Source organism: Prinia subflava, chromosome 5 (assembly GCF_021018805.1).
Source record: "Prinia subflava isolate CZ2003 ecotype Zambia chromosome 5, Cam_Psub_1.2, whole genome shotgun sequence".
NCBI lineage: Eukaryota > Metazoa > Chordata > Aves > Passeriformes > Cisticolidae > Prinia > Prinia subflava.
The window spans coordinates 14,970,929-14,990,103 of record NC_086251.1 but is presented as its reverse complement, the minus strand read 5'-3'; the positions used below and the strand labels follow the sequence as shown (position 1 = coordinate 14,990,103).

The 19,175-nt window shown below is 41.7% G+C and overlaps 1 protein-coding gene across 1 annotated transcript in view; it reads left to right on the top strand.

Annotated features, from left to right (window-relative positions):
• Window positions 1-261: 261 nt before the first annotated feature.
• Window positions 262-19,175, top strand: part of SERGEF (secretion regulating guanine nucleotide exchange factor) — a 140,414-nt gene continuing 121,500 nt past the window's right edge. Inside the window, 8 exon segments of the mRNA XM_063398105.1 lie at window positions 262-379; window positions 1,790-1,928; window positions 2,614-2,769; window positions 4,390-4,484; window positions 5,610-5,670; window positions 6,780-6,893; window positions 7,192-7,254; window positions 10,497-10,655. Coding sequence (XP_063254175.1) covers window positions 356-379; window positions 1,790-1,928; window positions 2,614-2,769; window positions 4,390-4,484; window positions 5,610-5,670; window positions 6,780-6,893; window positions 7,192-7,254; window positions 10,497-10,655 — 811 coding nt within the window. The 5' untranslated portion in view covers window positions 262-355.

Genomic DNA, 19,175 nt, shown 5'->3' with positions numbered 1-19,175 from the left:
GTACCTTCCTAGTAGTTCAACCAGTAGGGAAAGGAAGAAGAATTAGGATAGGCGGCCGGGAATTAGAATAAAAGGGGGCTGCCCCCTCTGAGACCCTGAGAGAGGAAACCTCACCAGTGTGTGCCCTAGTGGACTCTCTCCCGTTATTCGGATAAAGTTGCAGGACGCCTCTGTCTCATTTGTGGACATAAACCTCTGACATGTGCGGACTTTGCTGGCAAACACGAAGCCGGCTCGGCGCTGGCGCTCCCCGGCGCGGCTCAGGCGCTGCCCGCCTGCGATCACGCCCCGTGCCCGCCCCTTCCTGCCCGGCCCGCGGGCGGCGGGAAGCGCCGGGAGCCGCCGGCCCCGTCCCATGGAGCCGCGGCTGTTCGCCTGGGTGAGTGCGCCCTCGGCGCGGCCGGGAGCCCGCATCTCCTGCTGCCCGGGGGCCGGAGGGTGGCGGGGCCGCTGCTCGCCCTGCCGGGGTGCTGCTGCGGCGCTCGGGAGGAGGAGGGGGAGCGGGGCCGCGGCGTCCCCGCCCGCAGGGGAACATCGCCGCGGTTTCACCTGGGGGCGCAGCAGGTCCGGGAGCCGTGGCAGGGCATCCCTCACGCTGCTCGGCTCTGTGGGGCCGTGGCTGGTGCGGGCGCGGCGGCCGCAGGGGTGCCGGCGCTGGGACACCGCGTGTGGCGCTCAGCCCCGCGGCGCCTTCCGCACCTCATCGCGGCTTGCCCGGTTTAGAAGGGTTGAAAATTCACTGCGGGTTATATGCTAAAACGGGAGGTTGTGACACAGCTTTTCACAAGAATCGCGCCTGTAGCACGCTGTAAAGCGCGTATCCCCAGTAGGGGCTGTGGGACAACAGCTTGCGTGGCTGTGCAGCCCCGCTCCCGACACCTCAGCCACCTGTTGGCCGGGGCCGAGCAGCCGGGCCAGTCTGTCTCGAGTGGCGGTGATTGTGTGGGTACACAGTGTTTATTGCGGAATGCGGCCTTTTAACCTTCTTTCGGGGGACGGTGGAGGGCAACTTGAGAGCAGAGGGGTGCACAGGTGAGGTGGGGAGAGTATTTCCTGGGGGTCACCAGCTGGGAGCACTGTGGGTTGGAGTGCTGCTGCTGCTGCACTGTGGGATGGGGAAGGTTATGGTGTCACCTTTTATGGGAATGAAGGTTGAACTGTTGGACACAGAGCTGAAATTGACTGCGAAATTCCCTGACTTGCTAATCATCTTGGCAATTGCTGCTTTCCATGGTGCATTTAGTAGCTATAGTTTTGTACCTGTACATTTATACTGCCTATAATTGGTGTATTATCATTTGGACCTCTTTAATTTAAAAGACTTAGTTAGTGAGGTGTAAATGTTTCTGATTTACTTGTTTAGGTTCCAGAACAAGGTAACATGTCTTTCTGTTCTCATTTTGGAGGTAGCCTGCCAGAAAGCAGTAGCATGAATAAGACCTTAGTGATGAGTGGGAATCATTGGCATTAAAATCAAACATGTGATAATCATCTTGAGAGAAAGGTTTCGCTCCTTTTAAACTATGAGTCTGCAGTTAAAATTTTATTCCAGTTTGTATTCCAGTATGCTTTTTGAGATACTGGGGCTGCACAGACACCCTTAATGACAGCAAAGTTAGGACAGTCCTGGTCTGTAATCCTGGGACTCCTATGTGACATATCAGGGGATTTTTAGGAGCAGGTTAACCCGTGGCATATCCCAAATATGTTTGTTTGTCCTCGGGAGTATATGTGTGCTTCTTTTGTTAACTTTCAAAAAACAGTGTTATTTTTCTGTTTGTATTTGAAGGGTGCAAACAGCCATGGACAACTTGGTCTTGGTCATAAAGAGGATGTGCTGGTTCCTCAGGCCCTGAAAGGTGTTTCCTGCAAATGTCAAGACATTGTAAGCATTGCTGGAGGAGGGGGACATTCTGCAGTTATCACTGGTAAAAACACGGCTCTTGCATGGGGTATTTGGCTTTTAATAATTTTTTCTGTGTTTCCCTGTTGGTTCAGTGCTGCCACCTCTCTGTGGCTGCTGTTTCTGAGCAAGTACAATCTTTAGTTGCAAAACAGCTTCCTCTCTCCCAGTTAACTCGATATTTGGGGAAATTGGGGATATTCCTGTTGCTCATATATTGTATGGTTACTTCATGGCTGTGTGAGGACTTTTTCTTCAGCTGTTTTTTTAATACCAAGGAGCAGAATTTTCTATATTGAGGAGGGGGGGTGGGTGGGAGGTAGGAGTCAGAAAGTTATTCAGTTTTAAGAAGTGTTAAGGTAGGGAGCAGGAGATAACATCTGGCCCTTGAAAGGTTGTGCTGTATGCCACAGCTAATTATGATAAAGAAGGAATACAGACAGATGTGAACATGATCAGAAAAGCACCTTAGTGTGAGAGTTGCCTGTCTCACCATATGGATTGTCTCCCTTGACAGACCCAGCTCTTCCCAGCAATAATTCAGAAACGTTTCTGATGCACCAGAAAAAACTGTTTCTTCTAATTTTTACTTGATTGCAGTGCTTAAAGTGACATGTAATCGCTGTCCTTGTTTGTCACAGATGTAGGTTTCTCTTTTTAATCTGTGAAGTGGAACACAATTTGTTTTGGTTTTTTTTTTTTTCTTCCAGGTACAGGACAACTCTTTGTATGTGGTCACAACAAAGATGGGCAGTTGGGATTGAATCACACAGAGGATGTGCTGCGTTTTACTTTGTGCACTGCCCTGTCTGGCTTTTGTGTAAAACAAGTTGCATGTGGCTGGGATTTTACAATCATATTAGCAGGTAAATCTTTCTCTTTAAGAGCTGAAGAAAAGCCTTGACGTAGAGATCACACTGAAAGTTCCACAATGCTATTGCTTGTGTAATGTGAGGGATCTGGACGAGTTTGAGCAGAGGGCTGGGAACCTCAGGAAATTCAACAAAGCTAAGTGCTGGTGCTACACCTGAATCAGGACAAGCCCCGGTATCAGCACAGGGTGGGGATGAACAGATCAGAGCAGCCCTGCCCTGAAGGAGCTGGGGCTGCTGTGGTGAGAGGCTGGAGGGCCCAGCCATGGCACTCACAGCCCAGAGAGCCAAACGTGTCCTGGGCTGCATCCAGAGCCCCGTGGGCATCAGGGCAAGGAGGGGGTTCTGTCCCTCTGCTCAGACCCCACCTGGAATCCTGCACCCAGCTCTGGGGTCCCAGCACAGGAAGGACATGGAGCTGTTGGGGTGAGTCCAGAGGAGGCCACCAAGATAATCAGAGGGATGGAGCACCTCTCCTGTGAGGAAAGGCTGAGAAAGCTGGGGCTGTTCAGCTTGGAGAAGGTCTTAACCCTGGACAAATTCTCTTAACCTTATATGGAATTTCATTTAGCAATGAATTCAGGATTTAGCCATTCTCTGAAACATGGCATAATTGAACGATGGCTTTATCTTTATAGCAAATGCTACTGATGATCACTTTCAAAAATTCTCAGAGTAATGGATTCAGGACTTGTTTACAACTATTATCAAGTATCTGGTCATGACATCCATAATCAATCTTAGTAGCTCCTTACTTGAGTAGTCCCATCCACATGAGAAAACACTCTGACATCAGTGGAGCAGTGAATAGTAAGTACTACCTACTTTGAATAAAAAAGGCATAACTAAGGCCATGGTTTTCTGTATTTTGCACATCAGACATAGATTTAGCAAAGGAACTACTGTACCCCTGTAATTATAATGCCTTGTATTGTATGGTGCATTGTGGTCACAAAGCAGCACAGCCCCATCATAAACTAAAGGCTGCACCTGCCCTGGGACATCTGTGATAGGAGTGACCTTATAGCAACCTTTCAGAACCTTCAAGGAGCCAAAGGAAAGCTGCAGAGGAACTTTTTACAAGGGCTTGTAGAGATAGGACAAAGGGCAAAGGATTTAAACTGAAAAAGGACAGGTTTAGATTAGTTAGTAGGAAGAATCTCTTTCCTGGGAGGGTGGTGAGGTGCTGGCACAGGTTGCCCAGAGAAGCTGTGGATGCCCCATCCCTGGTAGTGTTCAAGGCCAAGCTGGATGGGGCTCTGAGCAGCCTGATCTAGTGGAAGGTGTCCCTGCCCATGGCAGGGGACTGGAACTGGATGATCTTTAGGTCCCTCCCAACCCAAACTGTTCTGTGACTCTCTGTGCTGGCACTCACAGGTTTTAAGCTGCTTGCCTTGCAAGCTAATCACTCTCTGTTCCTTGTGTCCCAGTGAACTTGAGACCTTTCCTGGACATGGTGTGTAAGACCAGAAGCCTTTGGTCTCAGGGGCTTTGTAATGGGACATGTTAGGTCATTTCTTGAGCTACTTGGCTGTGTTACTGTGCTTGTTATAATGTTACAGTGCTGTTGCTCATGGGTTTACTGATCCTGCTCTAACACTTGATTTTTTGCAGGATCTGGCCTAGTGTTGTCCTGTGGGTCAAACTCTTTTGGACAGCTGGGACTTCCTCAAATTTCAGGCCTGTGCTTGATTCCACAAAAGATTGAGGTAAAGATTTAGCAGGTATTGTGCTTTATATTGCTTCCAGCAGCTACAGAGGTCATCTGACCTCAATGGGCATTAAGCCAGACTCTTCAACTAATTTTTTATAGTGCCTCTCTGCTACAGATAAGCTTATAAAGTTGAGGCCCAAAGGTGAATTGAAAGGCTAAGGCTGCTTTTCTTGCTGTATGAAGAAGTTTCCCATTTCTAACAGAAAGTTGACTCTTTCACTTCTCAGACAAGAAATTATTCAGCATCATGGCTCATGCCAGATATTCCTTTGTTGCTTTTTTGCTGTAGGAGAAGGAGGGCAGCTGATCCCTTAGGTGACTCTAGTGAGTAGGAGTTAGTTCACTTGATGTTTCTGTGCCCTTGATGTTTCCTGAGAGCATCCATTGCAGTGTGGTACCTTAAAATTTGGTAGTATTGGCAGTGCTGATGTGAGTTTCTCTCATCCCTCACTAAACAAACTATTCATGCTAAATATTTGCTCTTTTGGTTGGTATCCCTTAAATTCTTGTGCTTGATGCCACCTCTTTTAAATAAACATGCTGCTTTTCCACCAAGGATAGATATCTAGAGGGTTTGCCAAACCCTGTAAGACCAAGACAGGATGGGATAGGAGGTAACAGAAGAGGGAAATTTTACATAATTCTTGAGATCTGTTGGTGTGGAGGGAAACTTTCAAGGTTTTCTCCAATGGAAAACAAAATTCCATCAGTAATTTGGCAGCTTAATGCAACATAGTACTGCCTATCACCAGTATTTACTGTGGAAGTTTTGGTGTAATTCTTGAGGAACACCGAGTTAAAATTAATAAATAAACATATTTGTATCACCAACGTTTCTTCTTTCATCAGAATATTTTGACTGTGGTTTTTTATTTATTGCCAAAATGCTGTGCATCCAGTTGCTTTGCTGATTATTTTTTATTTCTTGAAGATGTTCCCACTAATTTTTATTGGTCAAAATTTACTTACTTTGTGATGCAAAATGTTGATATGCATTGGGACATGCAGGCTGGAATTGTGAGCAGTATTTTCGTAGTTTTCCTCTTCTGTTTGGTTTGTTGTTTTTAGAGGCAATAGATGCAAAAAGCAACTAAATTATAATTTTTTTTTATTTGCTTAGTCTCTCAAAGAGAAGGTGGTGAATGTTGCTGCAGGACTGAGACATGCCCTTGCTGCTACAGGTAAGTATGTCATAATTTTAATATCTTTTCAGTAATAAATGAAAGGGAATTTTAATGGCTTGGAGGAGGAGAGGGAGGAAAAAAGGATGAAACTTATCTAGCCTACTATTTATTTTGAATATCATGGGAAAAATACACCTTAAAGTAATGACTGTAAGATTTTGGGACAAAGTAACATGAATAGTAAACATTCTAGAACCATCTTCCTGGAAAATCATGGGGAAAAACTTTCCAAGAATTCAGAGTGAGGGTTTATTAACAAGTTAATTTTCTGATGGATCGAAAACATACTAATTTCCTTCTTATTTTGAAACAAAACATAAAAGATTTTTTCAGGAAAAAGGGTTTCTGATCAATCAAAGTATTTTAGGATTTGAACTTGTTATAGTATGCAAAGTAATTTCAGTTTGTATAAGGTGCTTCAAAATGGAACTCCACATAAATAGTGGCTTTTAAAATCATGTAATTGAAATTGACACCTGGAAAATCACAAGAATTAAACGAAATATTTCTCCTGCTGTTACTAGAGACTCTGAATTTGTTCATGGTGTAACAGTAAAAATCAAACCCTTCCTTTTAGTGTGGTTGTGTTAAAACTGAGGAAAAACAAACTATACCTGCTCTTGTATTTGGTTTAGTTTTGCATGAACTTCAGTATGGATTCCAGGTAGTGGAGCTGAAAGTGCACAGGAGGAGATCTCACTATTCTTGGAAGAATAGTGAGATCTCTGGTGCTTGTATGAATAATGGGAATTGGAGATTCCCTGTGCTGCACTGCACAAATTGGCATCAAGAGAGGGAAAGGGAAGAGAAAGTACAAGAACTTTGTAACCATTCCTGAGGTAGTGCAATCACAGGACTTCTGTTACTGAGTCTCCAATAGTTTCCCAGCCTCTTAGTTTTCTCACCTATATATTGAGACTACAGCTGTTTATTGCTTGCTGACTTCACTAGGGTTATCTGAATGTTTTTTGGCATAAAGGTCCTTTAAAGTGTAATTTGAATCGGTGAAAATGACTTGAACAAATGACTGTTCATTAATGTGTGAAGTGATTTTTGTTGGTGGTTGATGTGTTTTAATCTCTTTTATTTGTGTTTTCTCTGACAAGACGGCGGTTTGGTGCTGCAGTGGGGGACTGGGATGGCATCTCTGGCAAAGCGTGCAAGCCAAGGAAAAACCCTCCCTCTGTTCTTGACAGCAAAGGAACCCTGTGAAGTGGCAGGTAATCCAGGAATCTGCTTCCTTTGGGTGGGTGGGTAGAGCAGAAATATAATTTGGAGTGGTACGTATCTTCATTTTTATAAGGCCATATAGTATTGTAAACATGTAGTGGAGTGCCTGAAGGATAAGAATGGTCATAGACATCATGATCTGTGGGGAAGATGAGTCCTGCCATGTCTGGGGCCCAAAGGCAGAGCCCTTTTTTATAGAAGTCATCACCATCCTGTTACACTCATATGCATGTTGGTGTGTGAATTGATACCTGCTGTAGAAATTTTATGTGACTGCATTTTTTCTAGGCCTGGAAGATGTAAAGGTGAAGACAGTTGCTGCAGGCTCCTATCATTCGGTGTCCCTCACAGGTAGGCCTCAGGTATAGAGGTGAAAGTCCTCATCTCACCCTTCAAAGGTTCCTCTGCTTTTGAAATGTCAGTTTTGGTAAAACCGGTTAAATTTGACCTGGCCTAGTTAGTGCTGGTAACTGTTTTGTAGTAGTTTTGCACTCTGAGAACTTCCATTTGTTTTAAGAGCTGGACTCATGTTTCAAGTCCTCTGAATTTTGTGTGTTTTTCTTGGGATCAAGTGTGAGCTTAGCCCTTATGTAATTCAGGGTCTGGGTTCTTAATGGCTAGAAACCATTAAAGGATTTGTAAGTCTCTGGAGCTGCAGCAGGATGCCCTCTTGGGTAACTGGTTACTGCTGGAACCAGTGCAACCCTTTGCCCGTGGAGAAGGGGTGTGCTGGGTGGTTTTCCCAGAAGCAGGGTAGCCACAGCAGTGTGAGCTAATGCCTCTGCCTGGGGCAGTGCAGGGGTGTGAGGGCCTGGAGCTGTCTGAGGTGCCTTAGGCTCCACTGTGACAGTGTGCAGATCTGTGGTGTAAGAGCACAAAGCTTATTTCAAGAGTAGGAAGTTGCTTTAATTCATCAGGCACTTTCATAATATCTGCCATTTGTTCTTTGATCCTTAGGCAGTGTTCCCATGCTGGAGTACTGAGTATCCAGTAATGAAAGTCTAATAAAGATTTCTTTTTATTTTGACAGATTGGGAGAAGGGGAAACAGAATAGCTTTCATGCTGTAATCTTACAGTTTTGAAGTGTGTAAAATATATTGAACCTTATGAAGACAAGTCTTTGCCAAACTTCACAGGAACAAGTTCTTAGCAAATCTGCAGCCATCTGGTACCTCTGTCATCATTAAAGGAGGACTGGAGTATTTGCTTATGCAGATCTGTAGAGATTTAGTTGTACAGGGAGATGTTCCAAGATGTAAATTGTATTGAATTCAGAGATGCAAAGTGTATGCAAGATTAGTGAAGACAAACTGCAAGAACAAATAAAATCTACTTTAGATAATTGGCACTCTCTATTTAGACAGTGAGCAGATTATTCTTTCATGCTCTTGCTTTTTATATAAGAGAGCGCTCTATTTGGCAGCAGGGGGACCAAGATTGACAAAGTAAGTGCCAAAGACTTTTATAATGTGATGCTGTTGCTGCCCTTCATCCTGCAAGATGGTTATTACTTAAAATATTTTGCATTTTAAAGATGCTTGATATAATAAAGATACTACTGCAGGGTGTAATATTTAAATGGGTCTTTTTTTTCTAGGAATGCCTTACACTGTGGTGCAGTTTTCTCTGCCTCTGTTCCATGAGTCCCCTGCTGATGGAATATCAAATACCTGCAGCCAGGCAGGTTTGGGACACAGCTGTTGATGTGGGTTGTTGTAAACATGAATAAGGGTTCTTGGAAAAAAGGATGGTAGAGTCTACTGGTATCCAAACTGCCCTGAACACCCTCCAGGGCTGAGAATATGGTGCTAAGACTCAGTGTCTAAGTTTTTGTTCAAACCTACTCAAGAAATGAGATGAGGGTTGAGCATGTGACTTTTCCCAGGATAAAGCAAATACACCTTCTGTAAAAGAGGTGACAGAGGCAGTGCATTTTAATGTGGAACATGAATAGCCACAGTGTTTTAATTTGTTGTGTTTCTGTCACCTCTTCTTTTTTTTTTTTCCCCTCTTTCCAGAAGTGTGTATTTCATGCTGGGAAGGAGTTTATTAATTTCAGGGGAGAATTCAAAAATTTGAATGAAACAATTGCTTGACTTTTTTTCCTTTTCATTTCAGTTGTGTTGTTTTAAAGAGGAACATGGCAAGTCCTGCAGATGACTGTCAGTGCTGGCTTCTCCCCCCACTCCCATTCCTTGCCTGTTTTTCACCAGGAGTAGTATAATGGAATTCTCCTGGCTTACTCTTTCTGTTGCTGTTACCAAACTCAGATTATTAAATATACTGTAGCCTACGTTCTGCTTTATTTGTTCTTTTCTCTCTGAAATATTTACTTCTGCCATGGTGGTTGTAATGAGTTCAGTGCTGACCTGAGACATCCTGATGCCTTGATAGTGCTCCAGACAATTCCACCCTGGAACTTATATGGCTTCCAGTCTTTTTGGGCCCACAGTAAAGTACAAGATCATGTGTGCAAGATTTATTTCTTATGCTTCCAGCTTGTGCAGGCTGGCAAAGACTTTAGGGAGGCCTGACAGCTCATGTTCTCTTTAAGTGTTTTCTGTGGATTTTTTTTTTTAATCCTAGGCCTGTGGAGGCTAGGACCTGGGAGGAATGGTTTTGTCATGAAAAGATGGAACTAATGATATGTCATGTCCTGCAGAAGGACTCATCTGAGCAGTCACTGTGTTGGTGTCCACTGGTTGTTAGGCTGTGAGCAATCCCAGCTTGCATTGATATAAAGTACTGTGGGTTTTTCTGTAAAAAGATTTATCCCTGTGGTTGGAATCCTGGAGTGTGCATTTGAAGAAATGCTTGTTCTAGAACAGGAGTGGAGAAGATATGGAGTGTTTACAGAAGTGTCTCAACTGTCTGGCATGATGATATTTTAATTTCGCCCTGTGATGGGTGATGCCTGCTTTAGTAGTGTGTTCATAGCTGCATGTCCAATTCCTTTAGGAAGTGACTGTGCAAGGTGAGTCCAGGAGCACTGGACTGTCCCTGCTTTGGGGGATTTACTGAATTTGCTCGAGCTGAAGGAGGTGGAATTGGTATGAGCAGAGCTGGGAGTCTAGCTCTTGTAGGGAGGCTGGGAGACTGTAAAGCAGAGCAGGAGCAGCCATCCAGGCTTTGAATTATTTGCTGCAGTCCTGGAAGTTATTTACTGGATGTAATTAAAGCTTTGGAGTGGAAATAATAGCTGGCCTGCAAGGACAGGGTGGACAGAGAGGGACTGCTCTGTGAACGTCTCCGAGATGCATTTTCTTTTACTCAGAGAAATTCACTACTGTGGTTAGCTTTTTGATAAAAATTACTCTTTGCTATAAACATCTAGGCAGTTTGACCTGGAAGCTCTCGTTGCTACAGGGAGTCTGTGTAGCCCTCAGAAAATAGGCTGTGTTGTTAAGGCCCTTGCAAATACTTCTGATATCCCAGTTACAATGGTAAAGAATGGTAGTAAAAAGCATACAGTGAGAATACAAACTGAATGAAATGTTCTTTCCTCAACATCATTGAACTGAGACAGAGCCTGAATCTGGTGGTATTAGATCTACATCCCTTTAAACAGATTTTACTTCTCTGTCTGTTGTAGGTGAAGGACACCTGTATGTCTGGGGCAGCAACAAACACGGGCAGCTGGTGAACAGAGACATCTTTCTTGCTGAGCCCAAGAAGATTGACACTCAGTGTTTCTCACATGAAAAGATCGGAGCAGTTTGGAGTGGCTGGACCCACCTGGTGGCACAGACAGGTAGGATATTTAAAAAGCAGTAACATGGCACCCAAACAGTAAATTGTAAGTTGTCTTTGTTGCAGGCAAGCAGTGTTCTTTGTCACTGATAGTGGCTGCACACACAGTTTTGCACCCAAGTTCAGTTGTCTCTTGAAAAATTATGAGGACAAAAATCCTTTGGCTGCTCTTTTAGTAGGGGATTAAGGGCAAAAATATAATATATTGAGAAGAAAATCAAGTAATTTAAATTAAGTAAATTAAAACAAGCTGGTTTATGTGTGTATTTGTGGTCAAACAGAAAATATTTGGAAAAGACAGGTAAAAAGAGGCTTCATTACGCTTGAAGAGTGAGCATTCCCTGAAGATGAAAACAAAAGCAGATTTCATGTTGAAGCTGTATTTTCCTGGGAATCTTTGTGATGAGGACAGGGTGAAGGCTGCCGTGGATAGGGGCTGTAGGGTCAGATTCTTACCTTGGAGCAGATGAGAGGAGGTTATGTAACAGTGATATTCATGTGTAAAGGGGTAGTTGATCTGGTGAAGCTCATCTGAGCATGAAACACAAAGGCAAGTGGAAAAGGTAGATGAGATGGAAAGGCAAGACAGGCATGGGAAGCTATTTTGTGGTGTTTGTGTTCTTTGCTTCTCCTGTTGCTCAGTGTGTGGTGCCATAGTTAAGGCTAACAAGAGGGTGGAAGTCTTCCATAAGGAAAAGGAACAGCCAGGGCTGTGATGTGTGACTGGTAAAACAAATTGGTTGTTTTCTGTTTCATAGCGTTCATTGTTTGACATCAAAGTATGTGAGAGAAATGTGTTAAAAACTTCTTAGCTATTTGTAAGAAATGTCTCAACTCTGATTTTTAGAGGCTGCTATACTAAAAATTTCAAAGCTGCAATCAGTGCTGTGAGCTGCTTGGAAACTTTTCAGGTGGAGTAAAAGAATTTATCTCAAATTGTGTAGCTGTTAAGTGCTTGATGTCATCCTCACTGGAACAGAAATGGTAGAAAGAAGCCATTAGTCAGGATAACCTGATTTTTAAAGAGTGAGTTTTGACAATTTGGTTTCTTTTCCTTTGCTATTTCTTAGTAGAGCATACCCCTTAAATAAAATTCCCCAGAGTTTTAGTAACTCCAGTGTTTCACTTACTTGATACTTATCTGTGGGTATTACAGACATGTAATATTCAGTAGGTGTTTTTATACAACAACAAAAAGTGTGTCAAGTGACTAGCAGGGGTGTTTTGCTAGTGAATGTTTTAAAAGAATTTATATAAAAATAGGCTGAGTTTCTACATCTGCATTAGAAAACTGGCCAAGTGATGCAGTGGCACAAGTTATTGCTGAAACCATATTTTATGTATTTAGAATTTTAAATCTCTTGGAAGAGCAATGGACCAGAACCTAAATCATCTGGAATAAGATTTTGAATGGCCTTTGGCAGCCTCCAGACTCCAATCAGGATCCTGTGGGAATTTCAAGGGTTGTTCAGCTTCTAGATGTAGTGTGAGCTGAAGCACTTAACTCTTTCTGGAAGATCATTCGCTGCATTAAACTTGCAGCTGAATAACTGAAAAATGCAGCCCACTTGAGAACTGTCCCCTGCAAGCAGTTCTTCCCACAAGTATTTTTACCTCCTTCTAGCAAAGGAGGAAATGTTGCTTCAGTTTCCTGGTGCTGAAGTCATAAACCAGTGATTCCCAAATGTTATGGATCAGTAAAGTTTTTTTCTGAGCCTGCAGCCCCCAATATATTTGTACTTATTTATTTATAAATTATGGACATATAATGCTGTAATATGCAAAATGTAAAATACGTACAATAGAAATTTTACAAAGGATAAGATAAAGACAAACACTACTTAAAATACATTACTTTCTTGGCTTAAATAATTAAAACAGTTAATAATATATTAATAAATTAAAATATTTATATGTCATTTTCTTCCTGCCCTCCAGTGGATTGTCTGGTGAATCCACAAGGCTGCATTCACTTCACTTTAGAGATACTGATACAAACGTTTGCTGCTTCCTTTACTCTGGACAGTTCCCCAGTTAGTGGAAAGGAGGCAAAATAGAGTGATTTTTGGACTCAGGAAAATGGAGGGAAGGGATATTGTAGTATGATGCTTCTCTGCTCATTGTGGAAGATAAAAACATACTTTAGAAAGACATTGCAGTGTACAGAGATTTTGCTGCATGAAAGGACAAGCCTTTTCTAACTAATAAACTCACCACAACGCAAAATCTAGTAGTCTAAAATTTGTTTCTGTATGTGAATTCTCAAGTGGTGTTTCCCACAGAAGGTAGTTGAATTTTAAGAGGCTGTTACAAATACTTGGAGTTCTGTTTGAATTCTTTTTTCCATAACATTAATCCTGGTCAGAGTAGTAATAATAAAAAACTTGTTATTGCAGCTGTCTTGATAGTAACTAAAAACTCTTCTCATTGGAAAGACACAGGAAGGAACTGGGTGGATAAACACTCGACACACAATGCATAAATTCACAAACTCTGCCATTTCAAAATGACATTTTGATCTTTATCTGCCAGGTGAGCAGTGCTTGGCTGCAGAACTAATGGAAGGGTGAAAAGTAATGAGAGAGTGATGTTGTTAAAAGCAACCATCTGGAGGAATAGTTGCCATTTTCATGGTTGCAGTGGTTTGACAGTTTTAAAGTGAGTCCAAGCAAGTTATCAAGTTTATCAGAAAAAAGGAACGCAGCATAAATATTTTTGTCTCTGTCTTTCCCTCTTATGTAAGCTGGCCTGTTTTAAGACTTGCTTTGTTTTTCCTTCATGCTGCTGGCAAAATTTTGTACTGTAACATAAAGCAAAATGCACAACTCATTTCAATTTCTTCCCCATTCTTTCTTTACAGGGGATTTTCATTGCACCTGAAATCACTTTAATATCTGCATCTCTTTCATATTCTATGTTCTACCTCATACAGCAGAGGTTTCCTGTCATTTCTTTTTAGAGTTTGATCAACTCTTTTCATTTGTTGTTCTTTATATCATAAAGCAGTTTGGATTCAAGACATTAATTCCTGAGAAACTAATTCCTTGACTTAAAGCTATTAAGGAATGTTTTCATGAGAGGTTGTGTTTTTAATCCTTACCTTTAACTGATCCTCATCAACTTCAATTCCTTATTCATTTTATTATAGAGGTATCTTTGGGGGCTCTTTCCACTGTAAACTTACTGTTAAATAACTCACATAACCCTTCAAGACAGCAGAGTGCTTTCTTTTCCTGCCTTGATTACTGTTTCCTACAGAGGAGGGAAGCACAGTTAGACCTTATGGCATCACCAGTGCTCTTTCTAGGTAAGTTATTCTGATAGTAGAGGTGGTCCTAGTTGATGATGGTTTGTCCAAAAAGGTGAAGGTTGAGAAGCCCTGCTTGCTCTTTGATCAGGTCCCTGATGATGAGACTTAATAAACTTGCTGGTTCATTTTCTGTTTTCTGTGTGAATGCTTGTGTCCAGTGACTCTCAGGAATGCTTTTCATTGATGTCAGGGCAGTGCTGTTGCTGCTCCATGTGAAGGAGAGAACCAGGTGCATTCTTGTGGCCTTGGACTCCAAGTACAGGCGCTGTTCTCTTCAGACAACCACTCTGTACAAAGTTTGCTTCCTATCCAGCACTCTGCTTAATGGCACAAGGAGCACCACTGCAGTATAGGTGATGTTATCTGTGAATAATGAGCAGCTGCCTTGCATTGCTCTCCTTAACTACGTCAGCTTTAATTTGTGGTCCCTCTTAAGTTAATGCAAACACTTTGAGGGTAACTGCTGAAACAGAGGTTATTGCTTAGGTCATTTAAAAGAGAGCTAAGCTGTGGTCTGTAATGTTGAAGATGTAAATTAGGCTACTTTGGGGAATGATAGAACCAGTCTGACTTGAAGGCAAACCTAAAAATAGCAAGAGAGGTATTGTAAAGACTTAGAGGTGAATCATCAACTTCCATTCAAAACAAGATATTTTCTTTTTCACTGGGATGTCTAATAAATAACCTTCCTTAATCTGGCCTGGTTTATTATCTGTGTATTCTCCTGAATACATTCCCTAATCTATTTTTCACATAGTGTCACATGAAGTTATGCTTTGTTTGAGCTCAGATAAAGAATTCCAAGCTCTTTCACTCAGAAAGTTACTTCAAAAACGCAGTTATTGAAGTAAATTGTGTTTCTGCTGCCTGTGCAAAACTGCCTACAGCTAAAAACTCTTGGAAGAACAAATTCCCGTGACATGGTCTGAATAATATTCTGAATCTTCATTCCAAATGTGCATCTGAATTTGTGCATCTTTGAATGTCCCTTGATGTCATGTCATTTAGGCCACATAAAACCACTCTGAAGGGGTCTGACATGTTAGTGACCTACAGGATAAAATAGAAACCATCTCCTGTTTTTTCTGAAGCAAATGACAGTGTGTCCCTCCAAGCACCGAGAGCAGAATGAGGGAGTACTTCTAATGGTCTTGTTTGAGTCATTAACCTTTAGCGTTTCAGTCTTTCACAGAGGCTGTAGTTGCCCTTCTAGGTGCCTTTTCTGATGGCTGTCACAAGGTAAAGCTGTTGGGCTTTGCTGCCATGGTGTGCAGCTGCAGGGAGGTGAAGGGGAACGACGTGTCTGGCACCCGAGCAGCACAGCCTCAGCCCACTAGAGGTCCTTTCCAGTTTGCTCTTGAATCCAGGCTCTGCAGCCTTCCTCTGGAAAGCAAACTTTCTCTACCTTGAATTTTTCAGCAGCTCCCTAGGACAGCAAATACTAATTTGTGTACATGCATATATATCATATACTTTTTTTGTTTTAATGCTTGTCTCTTTTTAGACACAGCAGCTGAGAGTTTGAAATTGGAGCCCTACATGAGGTAGCTGTATTTTAGTGGAAGGATGCTGAGTTTTGGGAATACAGGTGACATACTAAAAAATAGCTTAATCAGAATCTCCAAATAAATAGGTAACCCTGTTTGAAGCAGAACTTGAGTTCAAGAAATGAGTGTTCAAAAAAGAAAAGCCTTTGTCCAGCTGCCTCAGGGGTCAATTTTGAAGCTTCAGGACCTATCTTGAAGTTCCTGCATTTGATTATAAAGTGTAGAGCATGTCAAGAGGAGAAAAAGAAATGCACAAGCTTGGGGACCAAAATTCAGAAATGAACACTGGGAGCTGTGAGAAATTTGGTGTGCAATTACAGGTTGAAAGGTTCTAGATGCATATGGAAATAGCCACCTTTTCTGTATTGTCTTCAGAGCTGTCTCCTTGTTCTGTCACACATTCATTTCATTGGTGTTCAACTTACACAATGATTATTTTAAAGTTTTGTTCTAGATAGCTGTAACCTAGAAGATTTTGGCATTTTCTTTGGCTTCGCGGGCTGGCATCATTCCTTAGCTTTATTTTTAAACTAAAATGTTAAGAGTGTGTGTGTGTGTCTGTGTGTTTGCTTTATGATTCTACACTCCTATTCATGCTGTTCCCTGCTGGGAGTTACTTCTACATGGTTTTGATAAAAGTCTTGAAGAAATTGATTCAGTGGTTTGGTCACTGAAGAGGAGGTTGGGTCCAATAGGAACTGAAGGTATGTTCTGAAAGGTTATTATCAAGTGTTGAGAGTTGTTCATATGCAAAGATTTGTCACAGAATCTTCCTAACATCATCTTTTGAGTAATTGAGTTTTATCTTCTGTCTTTTACCTCTCCTTACTGCTGGGAACTTCCAGCTGTAAATGATTGAAGGTAATAATTGTAAAATAGAAATATCAGTGATCGGCATTAGGGACAAAGAAACTTATCTCAATGTTTGAAATTCCCTTTGTGAGCTGTGACTTTACAATGGCCAATGGAGATTCAGATGGCCAGGGAAGGGTAGGATTTAAATGTATTTTTGTTAATTAACTCATGAGTAAAAACGAGCTTAACAGAAGGAAAACAACTGTCAAAAATTTTCCAATCTGTTCTCCTCCTACATGTGGGGCAGCCTGCAGAGTGCCTTCCCACAGCAGAAGGGGAAGATAAGGTACGTAAGGATGCTCTGTCCTGGATCTTCTGCCTATGGCTTCCTCTCATGGAAGGGCCTGCTCCTTCCTTGGAACAGGTTGCTCAGGGAAGTGGTGGAGTCACCATCCCTGGAAGTATTCAAAAACCTGTGGATATGGCACTTGAGGACATGTTTTAGTGAACATGGCATTGGTGCTAGGTTGACAGTTGGACCTGATGATCTTGGAATTGTTTTTCAGCTTTAATGATTCTATGGTTGTGTGATTCACACTTGCTTAGTCCTGTCCAGATGTATTTTACCAAGTACTCCATAATTGGAGGAGTTTGGAAAATGACTCACTCATCATTCAGCATTATGTTCTGGGGCTTTAGACCACGTATGGAAAGAGGGACTATTACATTGAATATGTTCCCCCGCTTTTTCTTTTTTGTGTGTGTGTGCCATAGCCTCTCCTTTACTAGTGAGAACAGTGATTGTTGTGGACATAAATAACGTAACTGTCCCAATTTGACAGAATTTTCATCTTTAAAAAGCGTTTAGAAAAAAATGTGGCTTTAAAATGTGGATCTGGTTTAGATTTTGTTCAAGTCATTAGTGGGTGAGATAAGGAATTCATTACTTTCTCTAATTTTCCTTTTTTTTTCTTCCTTTGGTTTCTGTAGTTGGATTGCTGCAGGTTATGGCTACCCATCTATTTAGCAAATGTAATAAACAAGGTCAGATACATTAATAAGTATGTGCTTGTGTGCTGGAGATCTGTAAATGTGGTGTTTTGTTTTCAGTATCCTCCAGCGCCAGAGCAGCTGTGCAAGAGGAGCTGTAGTTTTGTGGGCTGAGAAAGGCACCTTGTTGGCTCTGAGCTATTCCTTGGGGGTTCATTTTTTCTTACTCTTTTTCTCTTAAAGCAAATTAAGCTCTTGCAATGATGATGATGATAATTGCATTGAAAACGTGTCCCTTCTCACAATTATTGTGAAACCAGGGTACAAAGCTGATACAAATTTTCTTAAATGAAGAATAGTTTGGCCATAGGTGTCCTTGTCTTCCTAGTTCTTCTGACTACTTGCAGCTGGAACTGCTGGCACTATCTAAGCCAGTTGCTCTTCTGTTTGACTGTTTCTGTTTTGTTATATGTCAAACCCTTTCTTCTGAACCATGCTGAAATCATTAACATTGTACTTGTGTCTCTGTCAATGCACCTATTTGAAGTTGAAAAGAAGCAAAACTCACTATTTCTTAACTTCTGTCATAAGCTGCCTCCAAGCTCCATATGCATGGGTATTGATAGAGAAAGATCCAAATGTGGAACTCACAAAAGTGAGTTCCATATGTGGAGCTCACACGACTACTGTTGTTTGGTTGCTGCTATGACAGACTGGGCCAGACACTACATAACTCACCTCTTTTTTTGCCTCTCAGCCTTTAATTCAGCTTCGAGGCTCCCATGTGCTGTGGGTCCCAGCAGCTACCCACAATGATGCCTCTGTGTCAGGCCTGGTATTGAGCAAAAAGAGCATGGACTGGAAGACTGGACTGGGGGCTTCTTCCCTACACCCCCTTCGAGCTGGGAGATCTGAGTGGGGGGCAAAAAAATTTCCAGTTTCCTTTTGGGTGTTATCATATCATATGACAGTTTGCATATAGTAAAAGGATGATGGGATTGATTGAAATTTTGGTAACTCAGTGCTCTTGGAGAATTGATGCGAAGCACACAACAAACAGTGAGAATTTGCACTTCAGAATTTCTGCAGTTACACAAAGTGGATATAACATGGTCTCAGACAAACAGTTGGAATCCTTAGTAAGGTAGAAGTGTTTTGCACTCACTTTGTATGGAATAAGAAACTGGAACCAATCATTACCTAATGGTTGAATTAATGTGCATGGTAACTAATTGCCAAGAACAATGTATATGTACTCTGTCCTCTTAGTTTTATTGGTCTTTGAGAAGTGGCTACTGCATTTTCAAATAACTTCCTTTAAAGCTAAGCATTTACTAAGCTGAGCATTTTAAGCTCAGCTTCTGAAAGCAGCTATGTGTGCACAACCTATGCATGTAAGTGCATTGATCTTATTTAACCTTAGGAGCATTTTAAGGCCATTAAATACTTGTTTTCATAATCTTTAAGTGACATTTCCTGTTTAGTAATTAATTATTCAGGTTTAATACTCACTAATGACTCATATTACTCAAACATAGGTTTGGGCTTTTTAAGAGCTTAGTGGCAGTTGAATACCTCTGAAAAACAGCACTTTTCAGGACTTTTTTTTCTTAAAAACCTAGACACAAACAGGAAAAATATCCATAAAGCCTGGCTAGATTGTTCCTTTCATGATTACTTTGAAGTAGTTTAGAAATAAAAAATTTGATGTAAGGTATTGTAGGATACACAAGAGATTTACACAGCTGTAAATTTTCAAGTCTTTAGTCTTGTAGAATGGCTCTGATACTTGGGTGGTATAATGAGATCTGCCAAGAGTGTGTGGCTTTTAAAGTATTCCAGTTGTGAGGAACCACAGTTTGTGGTGTGGTAGTTGAAA